Source organism: Schistocerca gregaria, chromosome 6, assembly GCF_023897955.1.
Source record: "Schistocerca gregaria isolate iqSchGreg1 chromosome 6, iqSchGreg1.2, whole genome shotgun sequence".
NCBI lineage: Eukaryota > Metazoa > Arthropoda > Insecta > Orthoptera > Acrididae > Schistocerca > Schistocerca gregaria.
Window position 1 is genome coordinate 237,750,577 of NC_064925.1, and position 27,678 is coordinate 237,778,254.

Consider the following 27,678-nt stretch of genomic DNA (forward strand, 5'->3'; position numbering starts at 1 on the left):
TATAATGCTGTAAACTGTCTCATGCAGAAGTACTTAGATACACACAAGGTTCTGAGGACCTGAATAAACTGGAGGAAATTAATCACACTGTCTTATACAAATTTTATCTGCAGACGAACATAGCGCAAATGCGTAAACAATGACTGACAGCTTAAATGCAGTTGCAAATTTATCTAGTATTTCTCTTGTAAACATATGGGCAAAAAAAAATCGCAGAAATCTGCTCTACAATACAAGACACATCAATGTGATTTTCACTATTAGAGATTTGTTGTACATACCTATGAAGAAGTAATTGGCCCTCCTTTCATCTACTACTAAAACGTGTAGAAACGTATGTAAACACAGGTGAATACGTGTAATATTAAAGTTTATCTGTTACCAAAAATTGCAGACAAGCAGCGACGTCCCAGTACCACGTGACTAGACCGGTCTGATGTCGAGAACACGCGCAGTAGGCTATACTCACTCCATACTCCACGATCGAAGCGCAATAATTGTGTCAATAGCCGATTTTAGCCGTTTTGCCAAGCATATTATGTGCTACCTAAGATAAAATCTGAACCTGCTTCGGTGGATCCAAGTTTAGCTTAATACTATAGAGCTGAGTCCTCAACATGGTTCGTTTTCTGATATAACGACAAATTTGATCGCTAGTGAGCGATGTTTATACAATCGGACCCTAGTGTTGCACAACGCACTCGATTTCTTTCGATATTTTGCGAGTCATAAGCAATTGTTTTCAGGTTTTGTTAGGTTTATCTCTCCCAATCCGATCAAGAAAACATCCTCCGGGAATTGTGTAGTGTGCAAAGCGAGGAAGAAGAAAAGTGATATATGATATGATTGAGAGAAATGTCTAGAGGTGTTACACATACCTGTATTTTTTTGGTATACCATACCAATGAAAACTCAAAAAACAGTATTATCTTCACTTCTCTCAAATTCAGTGAATAGTCACGATATTTAAAAAAAATCCTACCAAAAATTATATGAGTTTGAGAAAAGTTTGTAAGGCGGAATATGTTAGTAAATATAGGGTCGACTATTGGGAAAAATATTAGTAAGACAGTGGGTTAATAACATAATCACATAAAAAATTAGCAAATAAGAAAGAGAATCAAAAACAAAAGATAACAAAGAAAGCAGACGAAACAAGAAGCTATGCGGGAATAGGCAAGCGTAGCACACGTCCAGTAGCTACTTTTAGAACAGTAGAAAATGCGCAACTAGGTGTTCTTTTAAAGTCGGATAAGCATGGCCACGTGTTGTCAATTTCTGGTTCAGAACGTCAGTACAGCCAAACATTTTACTGGCGCGAGGTACTCTGGTTGGTTACGTCTCTGTGTATGAGGGTCTTTGTGTAGAGCTAACGTCGTTGGAAAGTTTGAATTTTGGTGGGTCGTTTGTATGTGAATGTTGCTATGTGCTGTGTATTTATAGAAATACAATAAGAGTATAAGTCGTGTTTGACCATGGTGGCTGCAAACGTTGAGGAAGCGGTTAGTATAGCTGACAATTATTACTGATACTGGTGTTTTCATGTGTGTAGTTTGTTAGGAACTGTATTTTTGTCGGTAGAAACTATGTTTGAGAGAGGCGAAATGTTTTACGTACGTCGTTGCGGAGGTGAAGTTCACGGTTTAGAATGAAAATAAGGTAAACTCTGGAACTTTTGAGAAGAATTTGATAATCACTGCTGGATAAGTTTTTGAATAGTAAAATCTTTGAGTGTGGAATCTTCCATCGCCTTTCAGTATGTCTAATATTGTTGGCTATTGTTAAAGAGTGCCGACATCTAAGTGATTACTCACGTATTCACAATTGAGTGCCTGGCAGTGTAGTAAAGTTTCATCCAATAATCTATTCGTTTCGTACTCGCAGAAAATAAAAGGATTTATACAACTGAAAGGAAATTCATCCATGTTGCCTGCCATCCGCAGCCCTGGTGTCGAGCAAAAGAACTCCCCGAACCAAGATGTGTCCTTTGGCGAAGCTACCCAAGTTTTAGTGTAATTTTACAAAATCATGTATTCCATAGCAGTCCGTTTCCTCATAAGTTGGTTTAGCTGCTGCTCCTAATTATTCCGAACATCTCCCTCCATTGTTCACCGAACAATTTTTTCTCTCTTCATAAACGCTTTGTCTTCTACAGTTACATTATGGAATTGTTTACAACTATCAAAGTTACAAAATTAGTCGAGGAAATACAATTAAATGAATGTTATTCTTGTATATAACAATGGAGAGGAAAAATGTCGGCTGTTACAATTGTCAGCTATTTCAAGTAAGTTTGCAGGAAAACTTGTTTCAGTCAACTTTAAAGAGCAGATATTTATCTTGCTGCGGATTTAGTTTTCAAAGAAAGGAAGGATATTAAACATGCTGCTGATTCATGAAACTATTAATGTATATAGTGTCCTGCCAGTGACACAAACTATGGAAAAATTACAGCAGTTCTGTCCAATTTAGGTATGATGTGAGGAAAACCAGTGACCCATAAATCAGAGTTCAGTATGTAAATGACAAATATCTAAGATAATGGTATCCCACCTGAGGGAGTTTTATGCATTATTACTGAATTCGAATCACTTCCGTTAATGTTATGTTGGTTGGTGTAATAAGTGCCGTAATGGTTTACAATAGTATTAAAATGTTGTTTATTCAGAAATTGATGTTCAGCAGAGCGTATAAGGAAATTCTAAGGAAAGTTGCAAATGGTGCCATCAGATAATACCCCACAAGAAAGAGAATGAGATAGAAAACGGGAAAACATGAAGGTAAGGTGTCTCGTGAAAAAGTTGTAGTTGAACATTACAAGATGGAAGCTGAAAGAATTGGAAAGTACATGCTTAAGCTAAACCTGTCCCAATTGAAGGAGAGTTGGAGACCTGTGCCTTCCATGTAGAATCGTACAAATGTCTTGAGTCCCTCAGAAAAGCTTTCTCAGTTGACGTCCTTCCCTCCAGCAGTCATAAAAGAAGCTTGTATGGGATAGCCTGCATTAAAAGGTAGAAAAGCAGATTTTCATAGAGATGAGAAAACTTTGCCCATAAATTTACAGGTAGTATGTTCAAAATACAGAAGTTTTTTCACAAGTATTAATATCAGAAACAAAACATCTGTTACGGAGGATGTCAAATCTATTGTACACCCCCATGATGGGGGAAAGAGTTAGCCTGCAAAGATTTTTCTTGAACAAAATAGTGAAGGAAGGATTCTTTAAGAAAAATCCAGATATTGAAATTGAGTGTTTTAACTACGTAATCTCAGAGGAGCTACGGCTCAGAACCACGTGTGGAAGAGACTAAGACAGGAATATATTTGTCAATGCTCCACGAGAAAGATGGTAGACACATCGCTGAAGATGAAGATGTCGCTCTAGGAGACAAGTCCGTGGAAGACTGCAATAGAGCGCAAAATCAACAACAAAAAGGGAGCCGAGGATGCCTGGTGGGAAACAGGTCATTGTAGGGTTAATGACTATAGCAACGAGAACAACGCTTAGCACGAAACCATGAGGCACGCAGTTTTCTGGATAAAGGTATCAAGCAAGGCAGAACCAACATGTACTTTGAAAACTCTGGTCTTATTCCTGAAGGATATGGGACATGCAGCAATGGAAGCCCAACATGTAGAGAATAGAGAATACCAGTCCTCCAGCAGGTGTTTTAGGCTTTCTCAAAATTGAGATACAGAGCCACAGTCAGGTATTTCCACAGAAAACCACTGTACCAGTCCTCCGGCAGGTTTCTAAGGCTTTCTCCAAATTGAGAAAAACAGCCATGGTCAGGTATTTGCACAGAAAACCACTGTTGATATGGGTGGAGAAAGTGACAGGATGAGCAATTGCAGAATGTTGTGCTTGAAATCCACATTTTGCAGTGGTTAGTAAATTGCGAGACTAGTCACCGTACCAGCTGGGCATAAATAATATATTCCATCATCTTGCAAACACATCTGGTGAGAGAAGTGGAGCAGTTGCTTGAAGGAAGGTGTTTGATCTTATCGGGGTTAGGTATGGGTATGACAGTGGCTTCACACCAACATCTGGGGAACGTGCCCTCTGTCCAGACGCATTTGTATGTATGAAGTAGAAAGTGCCTGCCTGCAAGAGAAAGGTGCTGTAACATCTGAATGTTAACATCGTCTCGCCCTGGGGCAGAGGATTGGGATGAAGTGAAAGCGTGATTTAGCTTCCTCGTAGTAAAGGCGGTATTGTAGCACCCACAGTTCTGGGAAGAGAAGGGTATCGCCTGAGCCTCCTCTGCTTGTTTCTCATCAAGGAAGGCAGGGTGACAGGAGGAGGAGCATCTTGAAATCTGTGCTGACAAAGGAAAATCAGGGTAGAATATAACAGTTTATGAAAAGGAAGTAGCAGTGTGGTTTCAGCTGCCAGAGGCCGCAGTTGTGCGTGTGTTTGTTTACTTTTGCCAAAGGCCTTGTTGACTGAAAGCTCACATTGTGGCAGTCCTTTTGTTGTGCCTGTGTGTGACTCAGCATCTTTGATATATGGTGGGTAGCAACTTTCCTTTTCATAATATTGTAAATCAAATATGTTCTAAGTAATAAGCATCTGATTTTTATATTTTGGAAAAATGCAGGACTTCTTATTCCTAATTTCATATTACACAGATACTCCTGTCATTCGTTGCGCTTTAACCCTTCATAAAGTGAACAAGTAAAGGAAATTGTCATTGTCACCTAAGAGTAAAATGCATACTGTGCAGTTAGTGAACACTTATCCATAAGGTCTGTTAACTCTCTATATAGAGGCACCAGTGTGTCACATTTCTCCTAAACTCACTAGCATTTTTCAGAAAAAATTGTAATTAAATACGCGTTAATTAGCATATATATGATAGATCTTATATTTAAGTGATGTATTAGAATTGGAAAAAAAAAAATCAGACTCAAACCAGTGATCCAATGATTACTAGTATAGAGTGGTGCCAGCTGAACCATTGGTTTAAGGACTGCTTGGAAAACTTCATAGATTGTCTCAAATTTTTTAGTTTTGCATCGGAACTGCTTTGACATATTGATATTTGAGTTCTGAACATCATGTAAATATAAAAATTACTAAAAATCAGATTGTTTGTGGTCCCCTTGTAAGTTTGTTAGTGAGATGGTTGTAAATTGGTTCTTTCTCATTAAGACAATTCAGAAGCCACAGATAGTATTGTAGTAGCTTGGATTTCGAAGGCCAACTCAAGTTCAGGAGATGACTACGTCACCCGATGGTTCTACAAATGGCCATGCAATTATGGCTTATGCGGCCAGTGGTATCTTAAATGACTGGCCTGTTGGTGTGCAGTTTAGTTAATGGAGTTTTCAGTTCTAAGTCAGGGAAGTTAATGTAGAAAATATAATGGAGCCAAATTGCAGGAAATACTCCATGTACTAAAAGTGTGAAAGTAATCAGATCTTTGTGGAAAATGTTAAGTCATGTATTAGGTTAAAAAATGAGTGAATTCAGTAGCCTACCTAAAATATGGTTAACATAAATAAGCAGAATAAATGTGTTGTGATAAGATTTCTTTTTAAATGCATACAATAAGTTCAGTGTCCCGAATTATTTGCGTTTGGATGGGAAGGAGACTGGCAGTGCTGTACAGAATTAATTGTTCAGTAATAGGTGTGGTTTGCTTTATTCCACTGCCTTGTGGATCTTGAAATTTGTGTATTTGTAACATTTGTATTTTAAAATGGGTTATTACCTTTTTAACTTGGGTTGCTACAAGTTCTGGAAATCGGGGAAATTTGGAAAGAACACTGAATATTTTTTTTATTTTTTAATTTTTTTGTCTCAGTAGATGAAATGGTTTGTTTACTGCAATGTCGTGCATCGTCACTGGCTGGGCATAGCTGAGTACATGCACTGCTTCCTATACCTTCATTCTGCCACCACTTGTTGCCACTGATCTAGCATCTGCCGATGAGAGGCAGTGGGGTGTGAGGAGTGGTTTGTATGGACCTGATTCCCAAGAGACTGTAGATGCAGTGGCTGGAGACAATAGTAATGTGTGCTTGAGTTGTGTCAGAGTGATTGTGTGAATATGTGTGCACTCTCGTTTTCTGATAAAGGCTGTGGCCAAAAATTTAGTTGTGAAACTGTGATTTTTCTCTTCTATGTGCCTGTCTCGGGCTCAGCGATAATCTTTACGGTGAGTTGCTACCTTAACCCCCTGCAGGTTCGGGGGTTAGAATAGGCCCGCGGTATTCCTGCCTGTCGTAAGAAGTGACTAAATGGAGTCTCAAACTTTTCGGCCTTATATGATGGTCCCCTGCTGGGTTTGACCTCCATCTCTCAAAATTTTCCGAAGAGCAAGCCGATTGGGGAAGGGCGCCTTACTTGTTACATTGTGTCCATCTTGCGATCAGACCTTTCGCCAGCTTATACACCGTTGAACTGCAGTCCTGTCCGCTCTCCATCTCTTGGGCATGACTCTGTTTCTGCGTGCAGATTACACCTTGCACTGTGCAGTGCCTCTTTCTGCACCGATGGCATCCGTGAACCACATGTTACCTAACATCCAGCACGGTAGCCGGTCCGTTGTGGTGGGGCCGCCATGTACCCTGTTGGTTGTAGCCCCTTGACAACACAGGGATCGCTCTACTGATGCCTGCGCCGTTAACTCCCCACGTATGCCAAGGAGTAGATGCCTATCCTCCTGAGGTATCGAGACTCCCGACAACGGCCATCCTGCCAGGTGGCTCTTGCCGTGGCTGGGTGGCGCCCGTGGGGAGGTCCCTTGGTTGGAGTAGGTGGCATCAGGGCGGATGACCCGCAATGAAGCGTGGTACATCGTCTCTCGCTGGTGGTGAGCCGCGAGCAGTCTCTTAAGCGTTCTCGGGCTCAGTTTAACGCTGAGAAGTACAATCCGAAAACGTTCCCCTCCCTGACCACACCGTGGGAGGAATGTAAGTCTCAGGATGGCAGTAGCAGCTATTCGTCTCGCTTCTTAGTTTGTACGAGGGCTGGTGGGGAGTCTTTTCTCTCCACAAAACCTCAGTTCTTCGTCGAGCATTTAGAGGACAAGTTTGGGGAGGTTGAGGGCTTGACAAAAATGCGCACTGGGTCAGTCCTGATACAAACAGCATCCTCTGCCCAGTCACGACGGTTGCTCGCTTGTGACAAGTTGGGGGATGTTGCCGTTACGATCACACCCCATAAGAGTTTAAATATGGTCCAGGGAGTTATTTACCATAGGGATCTTCTTTTGCAGTCTGTTGAAGAGCTGCGCACCAGTTTAGAGCGCCGAGGTGTACATTTCATCCGCGGGCGTTCATCGGGGTCCGAAGGAAAATCAGATTGCTATCGGTGCCTTCATCTTGGCCTTCGAAGGGGATACATTACCGGAAAAGGTCAAGGTGATGGTCTATCGATGTGACGTCAATCCCTATATCCCTCCCCCGATGCGGTGCTTTACGTGCTGGAAGTTCGGCCATCTGTCTTCTCGCTGCATTTCCAGCCTCACGTGTCGAGATTGCGGACGCCCATCACATCCCAATACTCCATGTGCCCCGCCTCCCATCTGTGTCAACTGCGGGGAGCACCATTCACCTTGCTCTCCAGACTGCCAAATTTTCCAGAAAGCGCGTAAAATCATGGAATACAAGACCCTGGACCGACTAATCTATACTGAGGCCAAAAGGAAATACGACCGACTCCATCCTGTGAGAATGACATCTTCCTACGCTGCTGCTACAACACCTGTGCTAGCCCCGTCTGTTTCTCCAATTATGGCCGGATCGACGAGTAGTACAACTCCTCCTTCCCCCCTCGCCAGTGGGGGGCTCTACCCACCGGGTTGCTCCTGCGCCACCTACCTCAGCAGCAACACCATCCCACCCATCGGGGATGTCCGTCCCCACTTCTAGGCCGGAGAAGTGTCCAACTTCTTCGGCTTCTCACGCTCGCAAGGGGTCGCTTGGGTCCCTCCCTTCCCAGGTTTCCGCCAGCGAGAAGGCTGACGACCGACAGTGGCGTAAGTGCCCGCAATCAGCTGATCATAGGGCTTCACGATCCTCCTCTGTCCTGGAGACTGAATCTGTGAAGCCCTCCCAGTCGGTGCGACCCAAGGAATGGCGTGAGAAACCCAAGAAGAGCTCTCAGCCCAAGGAATTCACGGTGGCAGCCATCCTACCGCAACCTTCCAGCTCTGCATCTGAGGATGTGGTGGAGATTCTGGCGTCCGCTGAGGACCTCAATCTCGCCGGTCCATCAGACGCCATGGAAAGCACTATCACAGGTGCTAAATCGGAGGCAGCAGGTGACCCAACGGCGTAATCTCCCTTCCCAGTCCCGTCACGCCTTTCTCAGCCATGGACAACACCATCCTCCAGTGGAACTGCAGGGGTTTCTTCCACCATCTAGCTGAGCTCCGCCAACTTATCAGCCTTCACCCTTTCCTCTGCATTGCTCTGCAGGAAACTTGGTTCCCGGCAGTGCGAGCCCCCGCCCTCCGTGGCTACCGGGGTTATTATAAGAACTGGGCAGCTTATGAAAGGGTGTCTGGTGGTGTCTGCATATATGTCCTGAACTCTCTTCACAGCGAGTCTGTCCCTCTCCAAACCCCTTTAGAGGCTGTCGCTGTTCGGGTGTGGACGCCAAAGGCTGTTACTGTCGGCAGTCTTTACCTTCCACCGGATTGTGATGTCGCACAGCATGTCCTGGCTGCTCTGATAGCACAATTGCCACCACCTTTCTTGTTACTGGGTGACTTTAACGCCCATAACCATCTGTGGTGTGGGTCGGTGGCAACAGGTCGAGGCGCCATCGTTGAGCATTTATTGGCGCAGCTCGATCTCTCGATATTAAATGATGGTGCCTTCACACACTTCAGTGTGGTGCATGGCACATACTCTGCCATTGACCTATCGATCTGTAGCCCTAGCCTCTTACCGCCTGTCCAATGGAGAGTGCATGACGACCTTTGTGGTAGTGACCACTTTCCGATCTTTCTGTCACTACCACAGTGTCAGTCTTCTGGGCACCCTAGCAGATGGGCTCTGAATAAGGCTGACTGGGACTTGTTCTCCTCCACTGCCGCTATTGAGCCTCTCTCTAACGATGACATTGATGCAGTGGGTCAATCGGTCACCACCGGCATCGTAACTGCTGCCGAATCTGCCATTCCCCGTTCTTCTGGGTCCCCTCGGCGGCGGACTGTGCCTTGGTGGTCGCCTGAGATCGCTGAAGCGATTAAAGCTCGCCAGCGCGTGCTCCAGCATTAGAAGCGACATCCCTCAATCGAACACCTTATCGCCGTCAAACGGCTGCGTGCGCGAGCCCGCCTCATTATCCGCCAATGCAAGCAGGAGTGCTGGGAGCGGTATGTGTCCACCATTGGCCTCCATGTCGCTCCATCGCAGGTCTGGGCCAAGATTCGCCGTCTCTGGCTATCGGACTCCTGCAAGCGTCCCTGCGCTCTCACTGAATGGAGCAGTTTGTACTGACTCCGACGTCATTGCAAACCGCTTGGCAGAGCACTTTGCTCGGAATTTCGTTTCTGCCAACTACCCCTTGGGCTTCCGCTCCATTAAAGAGCGGATAGAACGTTGGAGTCTTTCTTTTTGCACCCACCATCCTGAATTGTACAATGTTCCATTCAGTGAGTGGGAATTCCGCAGTGCCCTCGCCGCTTGTCCTGATACCGCTCCTGGCCCAGATAGCATCCACTCTCAGATGCTGAAACACCTTTCAGTGGACTGCCAGCGACACCTCCTCTACCTTTACAACCGCATTTGGGTCAAGGGTAAGTTTACGTCGCAATGGCGGGAAAGTCTTGTTGTTCCCATTCTGAAACCGGGGAAGAACCCTTTGGAGGTGGACAGCTACTGTCCCATTAGCCTCACCAACGTTCTTCTCAAGTTGCTTGAACGGATGGTGAGCCGGCGCTTGAATTGGGTACTGGAGTCTCGGGGCCTTCTGGCTCCGTCTCAGGGTGGGTTCCGTAAAGGCCGCTCTGCTGCCGACAATCTGGTGAGCCTGGAGTTGGCCATCCGTACTGCCTTTGCCCGCCGTCAACATCTGGTCGCTGTCTTTTTCGACATGCGGAAGGCGTATGATACGACATGGCGTCATCACATCCTTTCTACGCTTCATGGATGGGGCCTTCGGGGCCCTCTACCGATCTATAGCCGCAATTTTCTGTCGTATCGTACCTTCCGCGAGCACGTCGCGGCCTCATATAGTTCCCCCCAAGTCCAGGAGAACGGTGTTGCACAGGGTTCTGTTCTAAGTGTCTTGTTTTTAATAGCCATTAACGGGCTCGCTGCGGCCGTGGGAAATTCTGTCTCCGCTTCCCTGTATGCTGACTACTTCTGCCTTTACTACAGCTCTATTGGCAGGCGCTGTCTTGGGCTGTAGCGCACGGTTTTCAGTTTTCGGCAGCCAAGACCTGCGTTATGCATTTCTGCTGGCGACGCACTGTTCACTCGGAGCCGCGGCTGTATCTTGACGGCGAACTTCTTACAGTGGTGGAGTTCCATAGCTCGACTTGGCACAGGGCCCAAAGGACTCAGTCCCTCCGGAGGCCTTCTGACGCCGCTTTTATTCCATCCTGGCCACGTATCAGGGCTCTGGCGTTGTCTATACCGACGGTTCGATGGTTGCTGGTCGTGTCGGTTATGCACTAACTCTAGGGGACCATTCTGAACAACGTTCGTTGCCGGCTGGCTGCAGTGTATGCACAGCTGAGCTGGTCGCCATCTTTCGTGCCCTAGAGTATATCCGCTCCTGCTCAGGTGAGTCCTTCGTTATCTGTAGTGATTCCCTGAGCGGTTTACGAGCTCTCGGCCAGTGTTTCCCTCGTTATCGTCTGGTGATGGCTATCCAGGAGTCCCTGCATACTCTTGCCCGTTGCGGCAGATCTGTGGTCTTTGTTTGGACCCCAGGCCATGTTGGGATACCCGGAAATGAAACTGTTGACCGCCTGGCGAAAGAGGCCACTAGTGCACCATCTCTGGAGATTGGCCTCCCGGCGACTGATTTGTGGGCACTATTACGCCGCAAAGTTTTCGATTTATGGGACACTGATTGGCGCAACCTGCCCGTGCCAAACGAACTCCGCCGTATCAAGGAGACGACTACTGTGTGGCGGTCATCCATGCGAGCCAACCGCAGGGAATCAGTCGTTCTTTGTCGGCTCCGCATTGGCCTCACCCGACTCACGCACAGATATTTACTGTGTCGTGAGGATCCCCCTCTTTGTCATTGTGGGGCGTCATTGATGGTGGTCCATATTCTGTTGGAGTGCGCCCTTTTAACTGTGCTCAGGTAGACATTTGCGCTGCCTGCGCTTTTATCTGACGACTCTTCCATAGCAGACGTAGTGCTGCGTTTTATTCGGGCAGGGGGATTTTATCACTTAATTTAAGTGTGTGAGTTTTTGTGTTGATTCTGGCCTGTGGCCTACGATTTGTCTTGATTTTTTTTTTTTTTCCCCCCATGTGTTTCTTGGTGGTTGGCTTTTTCCCTTTTTGTTTGTATGGTCGGCCAACCACTGTCACACTCTGTGTGGTTTTAGTTCGTCTTGTCTGGTCTTTGTCTACGTTTTTCTTGTTCTGTGTCGTCTGTCTTATCGTCTGTTGATCGTTTTTATTCTCTGTGGGTGTTTTTAGTATTTGGAAAAAGGGACCGATGACCATAGCAGTCTGGTCCCTTTAACCCCCGTAAACCAACCAACCAGTTGCTACCTTATTTCATCAACATAGTGTCTGTGACATGTGAATAGCTGGCCACAAGACTGGACTTCCGTGATGGGCCAAAACTGCAGGCAGTTTCTGCAGGTACCTCTAACAGATCAGGCATACTGATCTGAAGCCCATCAGTTCCCCCTAATGTTCAGGCCCTGCCCGTTGAATCTAGTGCCACCAATCTGCCCACAGGCTGGGCGAGTTTGTGTGTGGCATAATGCGGTGGATTTTCGTGGTTTATCCAATGACCCAGGACTGCTCTGCTCCTCGGCAGGCCAGAGACCATAGGCAATCATTTTTAGGAATTGCGATTGTCTCGCTGCAAGCACATTGTACAGTGTGATGTTTTATAAACATTTTATTTATTCTAGTACAATTTGGTACTTTGAAAATTAAATTATATATTAGAAAGTATGGACAATAAGAAGAATATTGGAGCAGTCACTGACAGTTTGTATGCTGTGTACTCATATTTCTCAAAAGAAAAATCTCGCAATACCTGTAAAATAATAGACATGACACGACCCATAAGAGACAATAACTCACATAGGCCTAGTTGCACCAACATTTTATTGGTGGTCACTTATAGTGTCGGTTTACACTACTCTTACCTCCCTTATACTTATTTCAAGAGCCCTACTTTTTTCTGGTGGTATTTCTGAAATCAGTGAAAGTATTATAAATCTGTCTTGTGACTCCAAGGAATTGTGAATGTTGATCACTAAATGTTTTGTTTTGTTGAAATAAAATAACTTAGGAGGTCTTTTGAAACACACACTATTTGGCTTGCTTTCTACAAAAACAGTTAATTACAAAATATGTTGATGTTAGTACTTAAGATTTTTGCTGAAGTGAGGGACAAATACAGAATTACTTACATTGTTTGGTTAACTTAGGTCTTTACTTACCCTAGATATCTTAAGTTTTCAGGGAGAAGTGCTAAAACTTGCCTAGAAATTATGGAATTGTGCTTGGGGGAACTTGTGGCAACCTTGTAACTAGAAATGCTATATGAAATATTCATTCTGTATGCTTTATTTCAGGAGGTTGTTTTGGATGTTGGCATTCCCATGCTAAATTTAAAGGATCGGTTGCAAACTTTTAAGAAATGGAAGTTTCCAGACAATGCAAACTGCTCTGCAAAGAAGGTGATATTTCTTAAATCAGTATATTTTTAAACTGTGTATTCTTAAGTTTATGTATTTAGTGTCACAGTATGTACTACTTTATGTGTGTATGTAAAAGTTCTTGGATGCATTAAGGAAATAGTGTTTTCTTTTTATTTGTGGATAGTATAGATTTGGTTTCATTCCTTCTTGTAATTTATCAGATACCTGCACTCAAAAATCGGATTTTGTTAAATCCAAAAGTAGACATGAATTGTTTATCACGATTTGAATCCCACACTTTGATCTAACAGTTAGAACTTGGGTGTACTAGAATAACTGTTTACCAAGGAGAGTTAATCATCATTTTATAAAGAGCTAATGTATTCACTTTCAAAGCTCTATATTTTCCAAAGCATTGCATGTACAGATATGATTTATGCATGAACACTGTTATAAACACACAGTCTGCATTGTGCACACCAGTTGGCATTGAGAGGACAGTGCATCAATGAAGTTACAAAGCAAGAATAGTTTTTGTGTGACTCTGAAAACTAATACTGCATGATTAATCACTGTGATGACATACTGTCAGAATTATTAAAACAAATTAGCTTACAAAGATGCTGATGATGAAACAGTTCAGCCAGTGGATAAACACAGATCAGGCAGAATTGGTGAAGCGTTGGTGAATGCATAGATTTGTTAACAAAATTACAGGGACTTAAAAACCACACTCATTTATCTGTCAGACAAAATCATTGAAGAAATTGGAACAAAATCTAACCCAAAAAGAGCAGCTGTATAATCCATCCCATGTGTGTTTATGTAGTACACAAAGAAAGTAAATTTGTAATAGTAAACCACTGCTTTGTAAGTGTTATGGAACATGACATAGGATTTGTAAATGCTGTGCAGAAGGAAATGGTTAAGTGGCTGGCGGAGCATTACCCCCAAGTGAAGAAAGTGCGTTATTTCACTGATTGATATGTTGCTCAATATAAGAATAGAAAAAGCTTTAAAAATTTGTACGGGCACAGAACAGATTTTTCTGTTATGCTGCTACTAGCCATGGGAAATCTGTGTGCGATGGTTGGGAGGAACTATAAGATGTCTATTGAGTAGTTAGTCTTCAACTAGGCAGATGATGCACCCTAAATAAAGTTAATCCATGTTACAAAAATGTTTCAATTAAATTTACAGTTTTTGGCTCTGTACTTTTGTAAGGCAGCCGTACTATAGGTTGTCAGTTTACATAATCTTGATTTGAATGATCTTCTGAACAATTATGTGTTATATGTTAAACGAATGTCCAGTATCTATCAAAACTTGTTTATTTTTTCTTTTTTAAATAATGTTTCGATAAAAATAAATCTTGTATTAGCTGTCAGTAAGTGTTTTGCATATTTAAAAATCATTGTTTGGACCATAACTGCTTCAGTTGATTTTCTATATTCCCGTAAGTCAAGAATAGCTATTAATTTTTTTCCAATAAAGATACATGTCTTCTGTGACATCTGGGGGAAAATGACAGTGAGTGTAGAAAATGATACTTACTGTTGTTGTTATTGTTATTATTATTATTATTATTATTATTATTATTATTATTATTATTATTGTCTGAAGAAATATATTCCAAATGACAAACATCAGTTGTGGCATTTACGTGTCTAAAGAAAATTTCCATTTCCGTCCTCAAACTACATGAAGTATGAGAAATTTTCCACTGACTATCACCATGCAGAAAGTAACAAGTAGAAAAAGTTTCATGACAATCTGAAGCAGTGGGTGTCAGGTATGGATGATCTTACTTAGAATTTTCTTCATCACAACACAAAGTACTGAGATTTCAGACTTGTGTGTTCATCTGCGGAAAACCCATTAATAATTTTATTACAGTGTGTACTGTTTTTGGAATTATTTAAGACCAATTATAAGTTCCCACCAGGTTGGAGAAATTTGATAGCATATTTCGGCATGTCTTTGCTTTCTCTGGGAACTGGAAACTGACACACATTAAATTTGTTTGTACTGTTCTTTGTAACTTCACTGTTTAAATAATTCTCTCTTAAGTATCTGCTTCTCTTAACTTAAACAAAAAAAGCAGCCCCAAATCAAAAGCTTCATAAACACCTGAGTTACGGACATTTATGTACATAAATACCATTTTGCATTGACATTCTTAGAGACCAGTCATCAGAATATCACTACATTTACAATTCAATATAAAAAACAGTTTGTCTGAGAGCAAAAGATTTTACGCAACTTCTTATGTTACAAATATAAGCAAATGCGCAAAGTTTCATGAAAATTAGAGATGATGGGTGATATGACCTGTGTGATTTGACATGGAATGACTTAGAAACTAGAACACTGTCCCATACACAGTTCCCATACGTAGCAAGTTTTCACGACTAGTTACTCTACATTATATTTTCCCTCTCCAAAGACAACTGTTTCCAAACCAACAAATCAATTTTGTACAACTAATCAGATTTTATCGACCATTACCAACTACTGTACAAACTCCGTCAAAATAATGTCGTAGTTTTAAAACCAATTACAAAATTCTTTGATAAATACAACCTTATTCTGTAAAACTAACAAATACTGAAGGATCTTATGGCCTTCAGGCCATGAGTCATGATAAATAAAGTATAAACAACGTCAATGTCTTTGTGTTTCTGTGAACCTTCAAATATTAATAACGCAGCAACAGATATTACAGTTTCCCTGTTTCTAGACATGACGTGGCAGACAATATGAAAACAATGCAACAAATAGTGTTTCAGACAGTGCGAATACACTGTGAAAGGTTTACTGACAGTGTGGACAGAAACAGAGATAAGAAACTGTTGGAAATGGGTGCGATACATTTCAGGAAATAATGTTTCAAACAGAAACATGTTTTCAATGGCAGCGTGGACACAGCTTCAGAGTACTTTTTGCAGCTGTGGCGTTACTAGTGGGCTTCTTTCGACTATGGAGTTTGTGCTTCTGAACAATCTCTGTCTGAATTGTGTGCATTTAGATTATTCACGTTATTCGTAGTGTGAGATGTGTGTGTGTGTGTGTGTGTGTGTGTGTGTGTGTGTGTGTGTGTGTGCAGTAAGCCATTTCAAAGCAACAGTGCATTGAAAATATATCACAAATACGTCACACTTACCGTTAAATGTTAAAGCATCAATGATCTAAAGATTAGAATTTTATGATAAATTATGCACAATAGAAAATTCAGGACAGAAATTAATAGCATAATGGATGTCATGGTTAGCTGATTTCGAGGTTATAGGTTAGTAACTCGCTGCATGCCATTATTTTTCCCCAACTTAGTGTTAAGATTGTAATGCTATATGTTCTGCGATATTTAATGTTAAACATTTGTCTGGTTAGAGAATGAAGGGTGAAATAAACATTGGCCTGTTTATTTCCGAATGTGTGGTTATTAGAGTGTTAGGTTAGACAGAAACCGAAGAGGACAATATACATTCCTGTGAGTGAAACGAGGAGCAGTAAAATTCAAATGGTTCTTTGTCACAAATACTTCACTGTATATTTCCAAATATGCGGCAATTTCAGAGTGTGTGGTTAGGCAGGAACATGACACTTTAAATCGCTGCAAGTGAAATGAGCAGAACATTCATATTCTTTCTTGTCACAAATATTTCGCACATTCTGCTACTGCCAACATATTACCCTAAAAAGTTCTTTCTACAACCTAGTCTCCTGCCACTGACACGTCCATAAACATCAACTTGATGTTGTAGCGATGGACAAATCGATAGGCTCATTCTTTGTGATTCTCACAGTGTCACCACATTATGGTTATGTCAGTTCTTGCAAAAAGTAGTGTGAAACATAGTCAACCCATCATTGCCTGGTGAAGCTAAATGTTGCAATTTGCGTTGGCAATGCCTATAGTGGATTACATCAGCATTTCCTCTTTCAAGCTTCCCCTCTCAGTGTAGGTCCAAAATATTCCCTTAATCTGCCACCACCCACAGTGCAAACTGTCTTTTGTACCATTTATAATTTGTTTAGTCAAATCAAATGTCAATAGGAAGAAAACGGGATGAAGTCAAGCGAGATATTGAGTGAGAACGTAGAATTGAGTAAATTTTACTAGGAAGAAACGTGAAAACTGGGAACTTTTAGGATCGATCTCAAGTTTTTCACAGCGGTTACGAATTTATGGTGTAGAATGGTGAAAAACAAAATCTCAGTTCCACTGTGTTTACATGTCTAACAGGTTGCATGAAAATATTGTGGATGGGGTGAGAGAAATGTTAATTTCAAAGTAAATTTCATTTTATGCAAGATGAATTACATTACATATGAGAATGTGTGATGAATTTCTTAAATCATGGGTCATTTGACTGTAATTCAGAACTTAATACTTTGACGATGAGCCACTTAAAAAAATTTCAGTCTCAAAGACCAGCCATTTACATTGGTATTTAAAATTTTACTAGCACATATGTGTTTGATACATCTTAAGCAATTCTCATTTATTTTAGTTCTTTCATAGATTACAGATTGTGCAGTAACAGTAGCAACAAGTATAATTATCCTTCAGAAAAAAAAGGTGAGTTCTTCGGCAATGTGATATGTAATTGGCTTTTCTGTAGAAAAGTTGAGGTGGTTGAGGGAACATGTATTCAGGCAGGCACCCCACAAAATGTTGCACAGAAGTGACATTTATAATTGTGCCTGTCAGGAATATTCAGCTGCTGCAATTTAGACTGTACTTGTAGGGCCATGCCTAACCAAACCCTCGGAGAAAGCTGCAGAAATTTTTGATGAGCAGTGTTATATGTGAAAGTTCAGCTTTTCTTGTAGCTGTGCTGTAAGCATTTTAGTTTAAACCATTAACTTTTCCATTTGTGTCTTCATACTGCATAAGTCATATCGCTATTGGCTAACGTCACTTGTCCTATGCCCTAATTATCTGCTGACAGTGACTTCCAATATCATGTGATGTGAGCTAAGACTGGCTGATGAAAGCACATCAGAATGTTGATATCCGTGATTTGGATGCTACTGTGCTATATTTGGTGGAGCTTGTATTTATACTTTAATAATACCAAAAAAAGCAGTGCACCTCTTTCCACCCATTATGTGTTTCCTAAATATGTTGTTTTTTTCTGGGTTTCATTTCCTAAAGTGTCGGGAAGTTCCTCGCTGATGGGTAAATCTTAAACCATTCAAAGGATTGAAAAGTTTTACAGCAACACCCCCCCCCCTCCCCCCAAAACACATGCACACACACTTACAAATGAAATTTGTGTGTGTTTGTGTTTGTTATTGTCTCTATCAATGTACCAACACTTTCATTTGGTAAGTTACAGAATATATATGAGATACGGCATTGTTAAGTCTCTGCTGTCCTTTTCAACCCCCACTCCTCTTCCTTACTTGCCATCCTTGCTCTCAGCTACTCCAGTTGCCTGAAAATGAGAGCATTGACCCTTAAAAGCATGTTGTCCCATAGCACTCTTAGGTTTTTTGTGGTTACTGACTGGTTTATACTGAATTGTTTGATATTTTTCGTGATGAGTTGTCAGCAATTCATTTTAATTGGTTATTATTTCAATGCTATGGTGTAACAGTTGTTCAGAAGTTTGCAGGGGAAGTTTGTTGCAGCTACTAACTTATTCCACTAAAAGTTCTTCAGTATGAGGAAGGTAATGTCATAAAGACATGCAATGGAACAGTCGTTGCGTGCAAAATGAGTGTCATTTTTTTGAATGCACTAAACTTAACACCGGTAGTAAATCTGTAAACATACTTTCTATCCACATCTACCTTCAGTGATATTAAGCAGTAAATAACTACCTTCAGTGATATTAAGCAATAAATAAGTGGTAAACAGATTTACCTATGTGCAAAATTCAGAACATGAGTGTTAGTGAAGAGGGAGCAAGTGATTGTGTTGGAGAAATGGTTGATACTGTAATAAAGTGAGTAGACATTAACAGTGACTGCACTTGGAAACCAGTTTCCAGATTCTGCTAAGAATTCGGCCCAGATCTCAAATGTTGCAGGCATATAAAGAAAGTATACAGTACCTTTGTTCACATTAGGATGTTTATGAACAATCAGCTCCTTAGGTAATTAGTGGAAAATGTTTGCATGTATGGAAAAAGGCATCACATACTAATTGGAATTGCAATTACTCTTTCGCTATTGTTGGTAACTGTTACTAACATTGTAAAGGTAGAATACTTCAATATAAGAAAAACTTCGAAAGATGAATGAGAAAAAATGTTCTTCTCTATTCAGTTGGCTGAAGCTGGATTTTACTTCTGTGGACCAAGAAATTCGGATGTGGTGAAGTGTTTCCTATGCAACAAGGAGCTTGATAGTTGGGAGGAAGAGGATGATCCATGGTAAGAATACCTACTGTGAATACATAGCACTACTGCACTGTTTTATGGCTTAATTTGTTATTTATGTTTCATAAATGACACACAGTTAATGACATTTTTTATCAAAAGCAGATATGTTTTATTTGGGATTGTCCACGATCTTCATTGGCACACAGATGTTTTATTTCAGTCTACAAATTGCTTTTCTTTATTACCAATTAACAGGTTTTGGGCCAGCTGCCCATCTCAAATCATTTGTTGTGGTTAGTAATTTGTTGATACAGAACTGCAGTTTCATTGTTACATCTCACGTGACAGTGAACTTGAATGTCTGTTGTGACAGCTTACTTCGTAACTGTAACAGATGATCTGAAGATGGGCTGCTGGCATAAACTGGTACTTCGAAAATAAAGAAAAGTGATGTGCTGACTACAGTCAAACATTTTTGTTGATATTTTCATAGACATAAATAAATCGTTGCTAGCTAATTCTTCATCATTAAACTTTGACCCCCCAGGGGGCTCGCCACTCTTTCGTGGGTTCCTGCTTGGCTACTGTGGAGCCCCAGCCTTTGCAGCATTTTTTCCCTTCCGTGTTGCATGTCTATCCTCTCGCTATTCTTTTTCCCCTTCCTTGGGGAATATGTCTGGGGTATTATTGGGAATGTTCTGCATTCTGTCACTGATGTGTGACAGCCTCCCGTTTGTTTTTCACCCCCTTTTCCTTTCTCTGTTTCCCTTCTCTTGCTGCTCCACTTTGGCGTTTGAGTTTCCTCTTTCCCTTTTTCCTCCCAGTGCACTCCTGAAGGCCGACCCATGTGTATGATGTGTAACAGGTGACTGAGTAATGTGTAAATCCCAGCCCCAGGTCGACGGGTAGGGTTCACAGGTAACTCCCTAGTACAGGCCAGACCAAGGGAGGGATGATTGCCTGAGCTGTAACCTTCCCAAATTGCCGATTGGTCCCTCCATCAGGTGTTTGGGAAGTGTGACCCGAGGTGTGAACATTCACCTAAGGCGGGTGTGTCCCCTTGTGAAGGAGGCCTCCAGTTAGAAGAAAGAGCACGCCATTGGAGATGGTGGCAATCGTGGGGATTTCCAAGTGATGAGTCAGTCACCTTCCCACTCAACGTCTACAAAACATAAATGCAATGGGGTTGATGATTCGAAGACCCTTCCCGCAACACCTCGGTTCCTCATCTCACATACTCTGCTTTGCCACGATCAATCCATTTATTATTCAGAAAGGTGTAGATGCAGTTGCTGGCCCTGCGAAATCCTCTCGTTTACGGAGTGGCACTTCGCTTTTGGAGACCATTTCTAATTATCAAGCACAACTGCTTGCTGCTTTGCTTCTCCACGATTACCCTGTTCATGTCGAAGCCCATAGGATTTTCAGTTCTTTCCGTGGTGTAATTTACACCAGGCTGCTTGACGGTCTAACCGAGGCCGAAATACCACCTTACCTCTCTGATCATGGTGTCATTGCTGTTCATCGTGTAATGAAGCAGGTAGATTTGTCCTTAATGCCCACCTGCACTCTCTTTATCACCTGTGATCGAGTGGTGCTTCCGTCCAAGCTAAAGGTGTGTAAGCTCAAGGTGTGCTATTAAATTTGCACCGTCTGGCTGTATATTCTGAACCCGATGTGCTGCTACCAGTGTCATCATTTCAACCACAAAGTCTTGTCAACACACTGCCAAATGTGTCACCTGTGGTAGGGATGCGCACGACTGTGATTGTCCACCTACTTCTCTCCACAGTATCAACTGCAATGGCGCCCATGCTGCCTCCTTTCTGGAGTTTCCAGTGTATCTTGATGAGCGGGCTGTTCAAGACATCCAGGTAAAGGAAAAGGTGCCTTGTCCAGTTGCTGGCTAGTCGCAAACTCTGCATTCTCCTCTCTTGTACCTGTAGTTCTGTTCTTGTTACCCCTCACTCTGTGGACATGGTGACGCAGGCATGCAATCTCCAATTCAGCTCTGAGGTTGTGAAGTTGCCCAGTGTCAAGGTCATATCGCCATCCTCCTGTCAAGTTGAGCAACAAGCCATCAAACTCTCACCTCAAGGGGCGAAACCATCAGCTACACAACTGGCAGGCTGGAAAGGACATGAGGAGTACTCCCGTGAAGACTTTCTCTGTCCCTCCAGCCAAACACCCAAGTCTTCATCTAACCAGAAAGGCTCTAAGTCCACCAAAAGCAAACAGTCTTCTCCTTCACGGCCTCGAAGATCGTCTTCAATGGTGTTGGCTTGTGATACCTTAGCTCGGCTAGCCTCCGTGTCACTGGTGCGCACCAACAACCGTTTTTTGGCATTGAACTCCACAGACTGACAGGAAAAGAAAGCTTATGGTTCTGTGGACCCCATGGAGCAGCATCCTCCTGCTTCTGTGCCCTGTAGTAGTGCTTCTTCCCCAGCTGTCACTTTGCAGCCACCGAGATTACACCCCTACGTTTCATCATCATGACTCTGCTCCAATGGAATGATCGTGGCCTTTGGTCCCACAGAGAAATTACGGCTGCTTTTAGCGTCACAGTGTCCCTCTGTACCGTGCCTTCAGGAAACAAAATTGCACCCTCACGACAACTTTGAGCTTCCACATTTCTTAGTTTTGATCCCTCTCCCACCCCACCCCCACCCCCACCCCACCCCACCCCACCCCACCCCCTCCCGATGTTGGCATTTCCTCTCTTGGGGTGTCATGGTGCTCATACGGGATGACATTCATAGTCAGCCCATCTCGCTGACTACCAATTTTCAAGCTGTTGCAGTTTGCCCTTTCCTTCCCCAGCTGACTGACTGCCTCTGTACCATGTGTGTCCCTCCATCATTCAGTCACCAAGGCAGACTTCCTTCAACTTATTGGGCAGACACCTCCCCCATTTTTGTTACTTGGTGACTTTAATGTGCACCATCCTCGTTAGGGTTCTTTCAGGACCTCTGAGAGGTGCCCTCTTGGCTGACCTTCTTAACCAACTTAGCGTCTTCTGCCTTGATACTGGGGCACCCACTTTCCTGTCCGACTCCTCGCACACCTATTCCCATTTGGACCTATCCTTCTGCACTGCCCAGCTTGCCTGTTGTCTTGAATGGTCCATTCTTTCTGACACCTACTTGAGTGACCATTTTCCGTGTGCTATCCATCTGCTGACTACTACCCCCATCCACGTGCATTTCCTAAGGCTGACTGGCACCTTTACTCGTCCCTGACAATCCTCAAAGTACAAGATTTCCCCAGTTGTGATGACAGGTATGACATGTTCGAAAATCTCACCAATGTTATCCTTACTGCTGCAGAATGTTCCATCCCCCGCACTTCCTCTTTGCCATGTCATGTCCCAGCCCCTTGGTGGACTGAGGCATGCTGCGACACAGTTCGCGCACTGAGACATGCTCTGTGCGTTTTTAACTGCCACCCTATGCTGGCCAACTGCATTCATTATAAACAGATCTGTGCAAAGTGTTGTTGCGCTCTTCGGGATAGCAAAAGAGCTAGCTGACTTTCCTTCACTAGTTCTTTTAACAGTTACACTCCTTCCTCTGTAATGTGGATCAGCCTCTAACAGCTCTCTGGAACAAAGATCCATTCCCCAATTTTCGGCCTGACAGTCTCTGATGTCATCGTTGACCCTATTGCTATCTCCAACACCTTGGGCCGCCATTTTGCGGACTTTTGAGCTCTTCTCACTATCACTCTGCATTCCTCTATCGGAAACTAGTGGAGGAGGCTCGGGCGATACCCGTCTCTTCTTCTCTCTGAATCGTGAGTGCTAGAATGGTGCCTTTACTATGAGGAGCTAGATCATGCTCTCACTTCATCCCGATCCTCCGCCGCTGGGCCAAATGCCGTCCACATTCAGATGCAGCACCTTTTTCTTGCGAACAAGCACTTTCTGTTTAACACGTACAACCACATCTGGGTGAGGGCACATTTCCTGGTCACTGGCTTGAAGCCAGTCATTCCCATACTTAAGCCTGGTTAGGACAAAAACCTCCCTTCTAGCTACCTTTGTATAGACTGATGGCTCTTGACTGACTGTGGGGTCAGGTGTGCCTTCGTCATTGGCACCCATGTCTTTCGATCTCAGGTTCCGGCATACTCCTCAGTACTACAGACGAGCTCTTCATCTTGTATCAGGCCACGGAGTACATCCGGCAATTGTCCTCTGCTCAGATTTGCTCAGTGCCCTCCAAAGTATCTGGTGCTGAACACTGCCCATCCCTTAGTGCAGTGGGTCCAGGAAAACTGTCACTGGCTCACACTTGTAGCCAGTCATGTTTCTGTGGGTTCCTGGTCATGTTGGTCTGCAAGGAAATGAGGCTGATGATGCTACTTCCAAGGCTGCTGTCCTCGTACCTCAGCCTTTAAGTACCTGTATTCCCTCCGATGATCTCCGCATTGTTGACTGTCAGGAGGTGGTGTCCCTTTGGCATCACCAATGGTCTTCCCCTCACAGGAGTAAGGTTCTGCTTATCAAGCCTCTCCCAGCACCGTGGATGACCACCTCTGGGCCTTCGTGCTGGAGGAGCTTATTTAACTCTGCAGCATATTGGGCAATGGCTTTTTAGCCATCGTCATTTGCTAAGTGGTGCTACCCCACCACTTCGTGCACATTGCAGTCAAGTTTTAACTGTCCGCCACCTCCTGATGGACTGTCCATCTTATGATCTTATACATTTCTGTTCGGGTTTGCCACCTGAGTTATCTGCTGTATTAGCCAATGATGCGGGGGCTGCCGACCGTGTTTTATTTTTTATCTTCGAAAGCAGTGTGGTGAAAGCCATTTAATTTTCTGTTTTATACCTCCGTTTCCGTGAGGTGTCTTTTTTAGCCCTTTCTCCCTGTGCCTGCTTTTAGCTGCCTTCTATTATGCACGTTGGGATTGACGTATAGTCGTTTGACTCTCTCTCTCTCTCTCTCTCTCTCTCTCTGTTCTATAGTTTTGACTTGGATGCATATGACCCCTGTTTTTGCGCCACTAAGCAAAACTAATCTTCGAAAAAGTACTATAAGTAGTTCAGAACTCGGGAGAGGCTTCTCCCCAGTATACAGTATACATGTAAAATATTAGTCAGATAGAAGAGGCAACAATGTTATATTTTTGGGCTACATTTTGATGATAAATTTAGTTACAAGGATTTGCAGCGTGGATACATTTAGGCATGTGTAATTAACAAAAATTAAGACCTATCATACTTCACGTCCTTATAGAGTTCCATTATTTGGGGGAACTCATCAAGCCAAGCTTAAGTTTAGAGTCTACAAGTGTATAATACAAATTGCTTATTATATTAACTAGAAAACATTCTGCAAAAGTTTGGTACAGGAACTGAGGATACTAATTGCAGGTTCAGAATTTATATGGTGGTCATAAAATTGTTCTTTAATGGCTCTTTCAAGCCAACAGCTCAGTTTGTGGAATCAGTGTTAAAAGTAAGAATAATTTGTGTTAAGATTTTGTCTCTTTGGTCCAGCCATAAGTTTTTTGTTCAGGAATGTAAATCTTCAATAATTTTCCAGCTTTGCCAGCAGCCATAAAAAGCTCAGCTACCAATAAAGACCAGGAGCCTAAATGATTTGTTGGTGACCATTGCTCCTGCTTCATTGATGGGTATTTTAGGAAAAATAATTGATTTTTATTTGATTAACCTCTTGACTGCTGTTTGTGATGATAAGCGGCTGGTGCCGAGCTGGAGTTGGCGGCTATTGACTTGGGGAGTTGAGCCTGCTTATAACTATTCCTACATAGTAATGATATTCACCTCGTGCCACTTACTTGCTGTGCCATGTGTGTTGGCACTTTTGGCACGAGGTTTTCGGATCAAGTGATTGTTGTGCATGTAATTAGATAAGTTCAAAGCTTTTCACAACAATGTTTTTATGGAAATAAAATTATTTTGTATTTGTTTCCATATTCTGAGACAGGATTTTATTGGTGGAGCCAATACATATAGTTTACTTGAACAAATTTAGTAGAAACTAGTTTTTGTATGGTACAATTCAAAGCATGGTATTTCACAAGTACACATTTCTCTTCTTACTCATTCCTGTTGGTGTCTTTCTCACTGCAACACATGTGGCATTTTTGTGTAAGTGCCTACTTGTTCTCAAACGGACTATGTTTCGGAAAATGTTGTCCCACCTTCTGTGTTAAGGCTTGTAAGTGGCAAGTTCATACAGCTTTCCTATGCTGAGAGGATGAATTGACATCTACACTGCGTTTTTCTAGCAAACTTTCAATGGGACCAACTTAGAAGTCAGTCACCTGAATTTTCCCAAAGTTTCTTGTAAAACAGGTACAAATTCAGATTCTACACCCATGAAATGGCAAAATTGTTTCATGTATTTTCTAAGACGTCTCTCTAAGGCCAAATGGCTGCTCATTTAATTTCAGTATTACTTCAGGTTTCGTTTGCACTATTTTTTTGTCTTCTCAGTGTGCTATAGCTCATCACTAAACACTGGAAGGTGAGTACATATCTTTCTCGCCATTGAATTTCTGCCAATTTCTCTGTATGAAATGTCTTGTTTCTCAAGTTTTGCCTCGTTCAAAGCTGTTTGCATTGGTCCTATTAATTGTAAGTTCCAATGCAGTCATTGATTTCAAAAATGAGAAAATGGAAAAGCTGAGGCTAGTATAAAACATGTCCGTAAACACCGTATACGCCTTGTTAAAATATCCACGAAGCACAGACAAAACGACTTCAGATGCTAGACGATGTTGGCTATATTGTGGCTACAATACAGTGTACTTCACATTGTGTGTTATAAAGTGACTTAAATATCCCCTACTTGCCTAACACAAGAAAAATGATTTTATATCGAAGCGAGTCTGGTTCACTGGTGTCTACTGCCTTTCCACAGTAACAGTGGTTCATCAATGTATAATTCATGTTCAGTTTTTTCTTCCCTTGTAGATTACTGACAGGATCTAATTTGTACAATTTAGTAGGAATACCACTGTCTTTGGAATAAGCACTGTTGTCATTAATTAAAACTTCTGGGCTAAGAGGCTGTGGTTGAACAGTAGAAATTCTTCCTGACATTTCATTGCCAACTGCGGGCAACATGTGGTGAGGTGAGTCAATGACTGCTGCCTAATGAAATAACTGAGTCACACAACAGAACACCAGTGACGTCTGTTTGAAGACCTTTAAACTAGGTAGGATGACAGCCGATAGACATCAAAATAAATTTTGTAGAGCCAGTCTGTTGTGGCAGACTGCATATGAGAGTGCCTCGTTTGTCAAGCATGGGGCCAGTGCAAAAATGGGTACTGAGTTCAGCTTGTTGAGCATGGTCAAGGGTTTATTAATAACAGATAAAGTGATAGTTACATAAAATGGACTTCATCCTTCTGTGTAGTAATCTGATGAGTGTTTTTGCTGTAAAATTGATTCTGTTTGTGTAGCTACAATAGCCCAAGAGTTTTCTTACATGCTTCAATGTACTGGGTGGTTATAATTAAACTTTCCCTATTTAACACACTATAACACAGAAACTAATTACCACATGAGTACCAAGCTTGGTAGCTTTAATGTTGAGGACTTGGGGAAGAGAAATAATGCAGAATCAATTCAATTGAAACACACAATACTGCTACAGTACATTGTACCATCACATACTGGTACCATTACTGCTACAAAAGGGCCTCAATATGGGGCCCATCAGTGACCAGAACAGTCTGAAGGCACAGGATTGCGTTCTGCACAACAGAATGAAGCGTGTCTGTAGGTATGCTGACTACCTCTCTTCATATGCTGCACTTCAGATCAGCACATGTGTAAATGTTCCCTTGGTAAACCCTGTCTTCAGGTAGCCCTGCAACCAAAAATTGTAGGAAGTGAGATCAGGTGACCATGCCGGCTGAGCAGTTGGAACCGATTAGCTGATAATTCAATTGTTTCCAAATTTTTTTCGGAGAAGCAAACTTCATGAGCGATGTGTGGTGGGGCCCCATCTTGCATGAAAACTGTTGCGTTCAATATGACTCTTTCCTGTAGGGCAGACATGATATGCTGGCGAAGCATGTCGCAGTAACACTGGCCAGTCACACTGCACGTCTAGTGACAACCTGTTCAAAAAAGAATAGGCCAATGTTGAATGTTGACATGAAGTCACATCATATGGTGACACTTCACCATACGGAGGAACTTCCTGCACAGTGACTGGAGGTGAAGATCCCCATACTCGGCAATTCTGTGTGTTCAACTCACGCGTCAGATAAAAATGAGCTTTGTCTGCCCATAAGATTGTCCAGGGCCAGCCCTCATCAACTTCAATCCTTGCAAGAAAGTGGAGAGCAAAGTCGATATGCCGTTGTGCATCCTGTGGTGCAAGCTCCTGTATGTTATGGATCTTGTACGAATATCACTTGAGAATGGTTCAAAGCACCTTCTGCACAGAGGATCATGGGATGTTCAATGTGTCAAGGCATAGCACTCGCAGTGCCTGATGATGATTGGGAATTGCTCAGTGTCGTCTGCCATAGCAACAGT

General features: G+C 42.6%; 1 protein-coding gene across 2 annotated transcripts in view; it reads left to right on the top strand.

Moving 5' to 3' along the window:
• Positions 1-1,354: 1,354 nt before the first annotated feature.
• LOC126278346 (baculoviral IAP repeat-containing protein 5.2-B) overlaps positions 1,355-27,678 on the top strand; it is a 53,609-nt gene continuing 27,285 nt past the window's right edge. The window contains exons 1-3 of one of the 2 annotated variants that reach the window (XM_049978386.1): positions 1,355-1,502; positions 12,747-12,851; positions 19,092-19,198. In XM_049978386.1, the coding sequence (XP_049834343.1) occupies positions 1,476-1,502; positions 12,747-12,851; positions 19,092-19,198 (239 nt within the window). In that variant the 5' untranslated portion in view covers positions 1,355-1,475. The remainder of the gene's footprint in view (positions 1,503-12,746; positions 12,852-19,091; positions 19,199-27,678) is intronic. The other variant, XM_049978387.1, reaches the window with a different exon arrangement.